The 9,659-nt window shown below is 42.9% G+C and overlaps 1 protein-coding gene across 1 annotated transcript in view; it reads left to right on the forward strand.

The window, feature by feature from the left end:
- LOC146326257 (multidrug resistance-associated protein 1-like) overlaps positions 1-3,834 on the forward strand; it is a 144,810-nt gene extending 140,976 nt beyond the window's left edge. The window contains exon 30 of the mRNA XM_084722018.1: positions 3,141-3,834. Within this exon, the coding sequence (XP_084578144.1) occupies positions 3,141-3,249 (109 nt within the window). The 3' untranslated portion in view covers positions 3,250-3,834. The remainder of the gene's footprint in view (positions 1-3,140) is intronic.
- The last annotated feature ends 5,825 nt before the right edge of the window (positions 3,835-9,659 follow it).

The raw sequence follows: 9,659 nt of genomic DNA on the forward strand, positions 1-9,659 counted from the left end.
CCCGGAGGGAACAAGCCACCATTTTCTGGTCGAGAACCATGGCCTTGGACTTGGAGGTGCTGATTCTCATCCCAGCCGCTTCGCACTCGGCTGCAAACCGCCCCAGTACAAGCTGAAGGTCCTTGTTTGAAGGAGCCAATAGGACGACATCATCTGCAAAAAGCAGAGATGAAATCCTGTGGTCCCCGAACCGGATTCCCTCTGGCCCCTGGCTGCGCCTAGAAATTCTGTCCATAAAAATAATGAACAGAACCGGTGACAAAGGGCAGCCCTGCCGGAGTCCAACATGCACCGGGAACAGGTCTGACTTACTACCAGCAATGCGAACCAAGCTGAATGCCGAATTCTCCTCTCCAGTACCGTGGAATAGACTTTACCAGGGAGGCTGAGAAGTGTGATCTCCCTGTAGTTGGAGCACACCCTCCGGTCCCCCTTCTTAAATAGAGGGACCACCACCCCGGTCTGCCAGTCCAGAGGCACTGTCCCCAACTGCCACGCAACGTTGCAGAGGCGTGTCAACCAAGTCAGCCCAACAACATCCAAAGACTTGAGGTACTCAGGGCGGATCTCATCCACCCCCGGTGCCTTGCCACTGAGGAGCTTCCGAACTACCTCAGTGACTTCAGCTTGGGTGATGAATGAGTCAATCTCTGGGTCCCCAGCCTCTGCTTTCTCTACGGAAGGCGTGTCAGTGGGATTGAGGAGATCCTCGAAGTATTTCTTCCACCATCCAACAATATCCCCAGTCGAAGTCAACAGCTCCCCACCACCACTGTAAACAGTGTTGGCAGGGTACTGCTTCCCCCTCCTGAGGCGCCGGATGGTTTGCCAGAATCTCCTCAAGGCTGACCGGTAGTCCTCCTCCATGGCCTCCCCCAACTTTTCCCATACCCGAGTTTTTGCTTCCACAACCACCCGGGCCACAGCGCACTTGGCCTGCTGGTACCCGTCGGCTGCCTCAGGAGTCCCACAAGCCAACTAAGCTCGATAAGACTCCTTCTTCAGCCTGATGGCATCCCTTACCTCCGGTGTCCACCACCGGGTTCAGGGATTGCCGCCGCGACAGGCACTGGAGATCTTATGGCCACAGCTCCGAACGGCCGTGTCAACAATGGAGGCAGAGAACATGGTCCATTCGGACTCGATGTCTCCAGCCTCCCTCGGGATCTGGTCAAAGCTCTCCCAGAGGTGAGAGTTGAAGACCCCTCTGACAGATGGTTCAACTAGACGTTCCCAACAGACCCTCACAGTACGTTTGGGCCTGCCAAGTCTGTCCAGCTTCCTCCCCTGCCAGCGGATCCAACTCACCACCAGGTGGTGATCAGTTGACAGCTCAGCCCCTCTTCACTTGAGTGTCCAAGACACACGGCTGGAGGTCAGTTGACACGACCACAAAGTCGATCATTGACCTCCGACCTAGGGCGTCCCCGTGCCACGTGCACTGGTGGACACCCTTATGTTTGAACATGGTGTTCGTTATGGACAAACTGTGACTAGCACAGAAGTCCAATAACAGAAGACCACTCGGGTTCAGATCGGGGGGGCCGTTCCTCCCAATCACGCCCCTCCAGGTAACACTGTCGCCACCCACGTGAGCGTTGAAGTCCCCCAGTAGAACAACGGAGTCCCCAGTCGGAGCACTTTCCAGCACTCCTCCCAAGGTCTCCAAGAAGGCCGGGTACTCTGCACTGCCGTTCGGCCCATAGGCTGAAACGACAGTGAGGCACCTATCCCCGACCCGAAGGCGCAGGGTGGCGACCCTCTCGTTCACCGGGGAAAACTCCAACACATGGCGGCTGAGCTTGCTTTGCATGATGGTTTTTTCCTTTGCATCTGTAGCAGGATTTTGTTCCTTGTATTCTCACTTTGTGAATGCTGACAGCCCCGACGTTTTCACTCCCCAGTCTCCATGTTGAGAGCGATCTCAAAAGCTTTGGCAAAAGTGAGGTCATTTTCAGAGAGTAGTCTCCTCTGGCAGGCTTCATTTCTTATTCCGCTGACGAACTGGTCCTGTAGTGATGAGTCTAGGCTCGCCCCGAAGTCACAATTGGCTGCACATTGCTTCAGCTCGGCTACATACAGTGCCACTGACTAGTTAGCCTTTTGGTTGCAGCGATTAAAACGGAACCTTTCCACCACCAATAAAGGCTTCGGCTCAAAGTGTCCCTTGAGAATGGCAACTATCTCATCAAAAGTCTTTTCTTTGGGCTTACTGGGCTGCACTAAGTTTCTTAAAAGTCCGTACGTAGCTGCGCCCATTACACTTAGCAAAGTGGCTACATGCTTCTCTTCGGCTATGTCGTTAGCTTCAAAAAACTGCTCCAGCCGTTCAATGTATGCCGACCATTGCTCGTTTTCGGGCTTGAACTCGTCAATTCTTCCAAACAGGGCCATTGTACTCACTAGTACCGACACAAAGTGTCTCTCCTTCCCTGCAGCAAAAAGTTTTCATCCTCGTCGCCAGTTATTGTTGTGTATTGACAAGGCGGACACATTGCTGGCGTTTATTGCTCACTTTACTCAGCCATGCTCTTCATCATAACAATAGCAGTGCGCATGCGCGGCTTACAACTCCACACACAGCCATGTTCACTGAGGTACAGATGGCATTAGTACATGGCCACACACCATGCTGTGCTCAATATACCACAGATATCAAAGGTCATAACAATGCAGACTGCCAGTCAGGTGCAGAAACCACAGTATGATGTGCAAACTGCGGTGACTGCAGTTTTCTGTCAGCAGTGTGTAGTCATGCATGAGATGAGTTTACTTTTCTACATTTGAAATTAATTATTACAGAGGATACTATGAAAAGCCTTTTTCCACACTGTTTCCAAAAAATTCTGGTGATACAACCTCTTCATACTTTCAAAGCTTGGTAAAACAAGAAAGTAGCTAAAAATAGACTGAGTCTTCTCCCATTCAACCTTTCCCTACACATCATAACCAGATGCCACCTGTCTGGCTCAACTTAACCCGGTATTTTGCCTCTCTGACCTATCTCCTCTCACTGACTTGTCCTATTGTGTCTTTGACTCTTTTTCTTTTTTTTCTAACTCATGTGACTTGCTTTATGTCTCTATCTCTGGCACATCTTGTTTTCTCCTAACTCTGTCATTTTGTCTCTCTCTTCTCAGGGTCATAGTGATGGACCGTGGCTCCATTGCAGAGATCGACTCACCCTCACAGCTCATCCGCCTGCAGGGTCACTTCTATCAGATGTGCCTTGAGGCTGGCTTGGCCTAACATGCATCATTACAAACAAACAAACAATTTTAATGTTGGACAGAGTTAAAGATTATGTAACAATTTTGTTCCTTAATCCTGTTCTGCTTTTTAGACATCAGTACAGCATCAACCATAGAGTAAAATGCCTGTTGTATGTATATTGACTTGCTTTATAGTATTAATTCACCTTTCGTAGCAAGACATCCCCAAATCATTTATAGGGAGTCCAAAATGCAGCTGCCACACTTCCGACAAAGTCCTCCAAAAGATCTCATGCAACACCATTCCTGATGTCTGGCTTGCCATCAAAGAATCATGGTCAAGATTCTTGTAATAATGTTTTGAGCCTTGCATGGGCAAGAACCTGTCTACAATAAAAAGCTACTGCAGCCATATAACACCATTTGGAAACTGAGGACCCCTTATCAGAGTTTGTTGGTTGTTCTTCACTCCAGGCTCACGGCAAAGGCAAACTGTGCTTTTGAGGTTGTAGCTCCTGCACTTTGGAACTCTTTCCCACTGGACTTAATTGCTTCTGTTTATTTTTGTTTTTAGCTGTTGTTTGCGCTTACTGCTACTTAAATAAACGTATTATTATTAATATGCAAACGTGTTCATATAAGATCAGGTAATATCAGAAATAGCTGGGATGTCATGGTCGCTTTAGAAGGCTGCAGATATCCAATGCACTTTTGTGTGGACTTTAACGGTATTTCAAGACATTTGAATAAGAGAAAGTTCAAGACAATTATTCCAAGCTTTAATGCTTAAAGCAATAGTTTACCCAAAAATGAAAATTCACTTAGCTGCTCACCCCATGCTGTGAGGATGGGTGAAGATCTCCAGTTCACAAAAAACTCCCAGGGTTTCAGTGGAAAACAGCTTTGCAGGCAAATCCAGTACAATTGAAGTGAACCGTGACCAGTTTTAAAATTTAAAAAAAGAACCCCACCCAGGAACATAACTCTGACATTGGCGACCAAACATCAGTTGATGGTGGGCTATAATATGCTCATACCTGATTGTGAAATATTATCCTTGGTTAACGTAAAGTGAGTTGACGTCAGCAAATGAGGGAGCTTGCTGACCAGTACCCCTTGGCTGACTACAAAGTTGGATCCATGCGAATGGTGACCTTGAAAAGATTTGTGCACGTGACAGGTAATCTGTTAAATCTAAATAATACTGACATTCAGAATTGGAAAACCAAATTAACCTGTACTTGGAAATAAAAGAAAATACTTATTGTAAACATATTTGTTAGTTATTTGTTGGAACAAGTACTGTCACATTTAATACAAGGAAATTTGGAAATTGAAAAACTTAAGAACTTCAACTTATCTGTGATGTCCACAGCAAGCATCTCACGATTTGTATTAAATTCGTATCATAGTTTACAGGGGTGTATATCTCACTGACTGAAACCGATTTGATATGTATCTTGATACATGTTCAGTGATACAATATGTCTTATAAATGTTTAAATGGCCAACGTTTCGGTTCAGCTCTGTCACGATACGGTGCGATACAATACAAGGCATAATGCGTCAGTCTTTACATTTTGATTCAATTAATGCTACATCTATAGAATGCTGTTAGTTGCAAAAAAATCCTGATAGTTTTACTAAATATAGTCATAGTAGAGACAGAGAGAAGGAGACATTACAGTGGTGTTAACATCTTAGTTATGATCTCATGTAAATGAGATCCTGTAGCCTAAATGAGAATCTGTGAACAAACTTTAAAACTGTTTAAAATAGTATTTTTGCAGTAAGATGATGTGCTGCTCTGTATCATATGAAGAGTGCTGTGGTTTTGATTAGTGTGGAGGAACAGTGAAGTACTACCTGCTCTCACAGTGACATGATGTTTGGTGGTGTGACACGGTACAATGTCATTTCTGCTGCTGTTTTCAGCGCCATCTGTTTTAAGTAAATGAAGAGGAGACACAGAAGAGGGTGGGGGGAGCGCATGTTTTTGTGATCGTGGCAGCAGGCATCCAGCGAGAGCGGTGCAGGCAGAGATAGCAGGAGAAAGAAGATGGAGGAAAGCTACAGTGGCAGCTCCCTGATGCCAAAAATGAAACGTATGCACATCCTAATGAGATGTATCGATACATTAGTGCTGCATCGATTTGTTTCCAATTCATGTTCAGCTTTTTACTGATGCAGGCCATCTGAACCGATGCACTCATATCTTACACATTAAAGTCTGATGCATTGGATGCATGAGTGAATCATTACACCCCTCATAGTTCATGATGATGGACTGTACCTTTACTTTTGAGACAGATGGCGTTTTAAAAAGTTTTTTTAAAAGATGTTAGTAGATAAAGATCTTTGAGAAGAGGTGCCATTTTAAGAGTATTTAAGAGATTTTTCCCCCATTAAAATATATTTTCTAATTTTGTTTGAGATTTAAAAATATTAAAACATTTTGAAGTAGATATTTCAAAAGTTTACAGGAGGAGTGTGTAATTTTCAGTGGCATCTAGCAGTCAAAATGCAGATTGCAAAGAGGATTTCCTCCCTACACTGTCGCTCCCTTTTTCAGGCATAAGGAGGCTGTCATGTGACAAAATGGCATAAAACTTGCATTGACTAGTCTTTCCAGTGATGAGGTGTGTTTACGGATAATTTTAGAGAAGGTGAGGGAGAGGTGTGGGGGGACAACCAGAGTGGAAAGTTTGCTGGAGGATGAAAAGGAAGAGGATTTGAAGCTTTCCAAAGGAGCCAGAGAGAAATAATGAAGGTATATATTTAGAAAATTACTTTGTTATAGTAATCCAACACAAAGTTATATTTTCAGCTCTGTGCTCTTCATGTAGCAATGCTAGTGTTATGTGTCGTCTCAGAGTCATCTCAGAATAACGTGTAATCTCAGAATAACATAATATCAAACATCTCATTAACCTTGAATGTATTTTTTCCTGTGTATTACTTCTTCAGAGACTTGTTGAAGAGATGACCCTGGAGGAGCACAGGCAGCTCACCACACAGCTCCTGAGGAGGCAGCAGGACTGTTTGATGCCCTGATGATGCATCAGCTCAGACATGGTGCCCCACCTTTTACTGGAATACCAGGGTATCATGGTGTACTTGTGGTAACTGCAGGAACATGTTGAGGGGGCCTGGGGTTGACAACAGGTAGTACCAACACACAGCCTGTAGGCATTTTATTTTTTGGCAACATGGCTCTTTAGTGCAGAGAAACCAACTTATCATCCCCAGCTGCTGCGTTTGGAGCATCAGGGACAAGTTCTCTGATCCCACTGGACATCAGACAGGTTTCATACCCAGAATCTGAGTTTCCTTCCAGGCCCTCTGGAGTGTCAATACAGGACCACAAGTACTCACTAACCTGTGTATATATCATCAGGGAATCAACCAAAAGGTTTATTTGTTCTAGATTATATTAGATTATTTATGTCTGTTTTGCAAAATATGTTCCATATTTTCACATTTTTCTGCTTATATTACGTGGTATGGTTTATTTATTCAGTCCATTATTTATTAAGATTAAGAAGCTTTATTGTCATTGCAAGGGTACAGTGAAATTCAATTCATTCATTATTCAATGTTACATTGAATTGTAAGTGCAATTAATAAAAGATGATAATTAGATATACCTCCTGTATTTATTACAATTATATACATACAAATATGTACTTTTATATGAAGTTCTTTCCTGCAGTGTTGGTACATTTTCATGACCACTTCAGGCTTCACTAATGTATATTATCATTACAAGGTCAGCTGTACCTTACAATTTTGTACAAACATGAATCTAAAAAAATACCACTGACAATAATGACACCACCAATTTAAATTATTTACACAAACAGTCTTGGTCATCCCTGTCAGTCTTGACAGTACAAGGAGAAATGCTGTCTGATAATCATAAACTTTCAGCTTTTAGTGTTCAAACAGACAAACATTTCTGCAGCTTGTTCTGTCTTCATCAGAGTTGCTTTGATAAAGGCAGAAGTAGCTGATGAGACATTTGTCTGTTTGAACTGAAGACTAAAAGCTGTGAGTTCATCATTCTGTGGTCCTGACTGAGAATCACCCTGCTTCAGCTACTTATTACATGACATTTGTAGTTTATATGTTGATATTCTTAGACTGTTATTTATATGACTGAAATGTGGACGATAACTATTTTTTTTAAAAAGCTGATCATCAGATGTACATGATTTATTTTTTGCAGTGATGTACATATGAACATGCTTACAATTATACAATGATCATGACAATACTTCCCTGCAATGTCTGTAAATTTTAATTTCTACTTCAGGTTACACTAATGTGCATTATCCTTACAGAGGACACAGCTATCCCTCACAGTTTGGAATGAAAAGATGAATATAAAAAAGATCACTTTGCTTTGTGTTGTGAATAGAAGGAGAAATGTTGGTGTACAACCACTACTTGCAGCTTTTAGTGAACAAACCTGGACATCAACAACTAATTATGTTGTCATCAGAGCTGACTTGGATGAAGACAGAAGAAGCTGTCGAGACATTTGTCTGTTTGAACACAAAAAGTTGTGAGGTTATGGAGGTTATCGTTGAGCTCCAGCTCTTTCATCCTGTAGTCCTCCCTGAGAAACACACTGATTCAGCTCTTTGTTGTTGGATGAAACACAGTGACTTCCTGTCTAATTCATTCCAAATCAGCAGCTGTGCTGAGTGTCGATCCTGTTGAAGACAGTGTCAAGATACATTTAGTTAGAATATTATTTTATTATTTTTATGCAATGTGGTCAAAATAATAATATTTCACCAAAAGTATGATTTACAGGGCAGGTTAATATTCCACAATACAGGCAAATAAATGTGTGTCACTCACGTAGACCTCTTCTGACTTGTGTCTGCACCAGTTCTGATGTGGTGGTTCCATGTATGAGGGTCACCAAACTGAACCTTCCGGGGTCATCTGGTCCAAGGCTCCTCCATCGTAGCATCCCAAATGGCGTATGGTGTCTTTTCATCTAGAAACAAAATATGCATAGTGATGCATGAGTATTAACTATATTCCATGAAGATGTTAAGAGTATGCAGATTTTCATCCCAAACAAAAACCACACCTGATGATTCAATTAATTAGCAGTTATCATCCAGATATGAGGAGGTAATGACTTACCTGTCTGTCCCAGTAGAGGCAGCATCGATGGTAAATAAAGCTGGAGCTGAGACATGAAAAGGTTTTCCCTTCATAGGAGGTAATGTTACAGGATGTTTGTCATAGCTGCAGGAAATAAAGACAATACAAGCTACGTGGGTGCTCCCTAAAGCCTGTTGGACTGTTTCTTTTCTCCATTTCTTACCAATCCAAAAATCCCCCCTCTCCATTTCTTTCCAATCAAATAAACCACTGTCCATTTTTTGCCAGTCAAAAGACACCACCTTTCAATTTCTTAGCAATCCAAACGCTTCATTCGCCCCCCGCTGCTTCGACCAATCACAGTCCCTCTTTGGTGTGCTGTTGCTAAGTCGGAACTGGCAGAAAAAAATGTCTTCGTCTTCGCTTTTCACGTGTCTCCTGCTGTTTATCACGAGCAAATCTCATCTGTTTAACTTGTAAAATGTTGATTTAACTGATATTCACCCACAGTCTTACTTGTGCTGCTAGCCAAGAACATAAAGATGTTGCTTACTGTCAAACTAATGTCTGTACAGTAGCTGACTGTACCATTACAATAACGCTATCAGTAACCAGCTAGACAATACCTGAACATCTCATTTATTAAGCTAAGCTTGGTAAATGTTCACTGAAGCTCTCTCCCGGCATTATCCGTGGTAAGTAAATCTAAAATTATTTACACTTCTCGTGTAACTTATTGCCAGAACAGCTCATGTATTAAACTCGTCAAACTCTTATTTATTTGCCCAAGATTGTGGCTTCACTTTCCTAGTTAAGAACATGACGATTTCCTGTCAGTGTTTTGTGTACACCTACTGTATACAGTAAAACAGTCATTTGCCAGAGGCAAATCTCGCGTATTTAACTTGTCATATGTTGATTTAACTATTTTAGCTAATTTCATGCAATCTTACTTGGTGGTTCACTTTGCTGGCTAATGAAGCTCAGCGTAAGTTCAATCAGGAAGACCTATTATGCTGCCTTCATTCACAACTTCCTTTACTCCGTCTTTCTCCTCCTATTCCTTCTAATCAGCTGTTTGTGGGCGTTCACCTTCATATTTACTATCCAATCAGATTTTGCCACGATCATGGGAGCCAGTCAAATTGCTGCTGCCAAACTTTAAATCGCTTCTGTCTTTGCTCCATCAGTTGTCATTCAGTCAGTCGCGCGACCCTCCTCCACCCCTCTCTCCTCCAGTCATTGGACCCAGGTAGCCAGAAGATGTTCACCTCGATCCTCCCCGACGCCCTCTCCTCCAGTCTTCAGGTCCAGGCAGCAGGA

This window comes from Lutjanus erythropterus, chromosome 6, assembly GCF_056507025.1.
Source record: "Lutjanus erythropterus isolate fLutEry1 chromosome 6, fLutEry1.hap2, whole genome shotgun sequence".
Lineage (NCBI taxonomy): Eukaryota > Metazoa > Chordata > Actinopteri > Lutjaniformes > Lutjanidae > Lutjanus > Lutjanus erythropterus.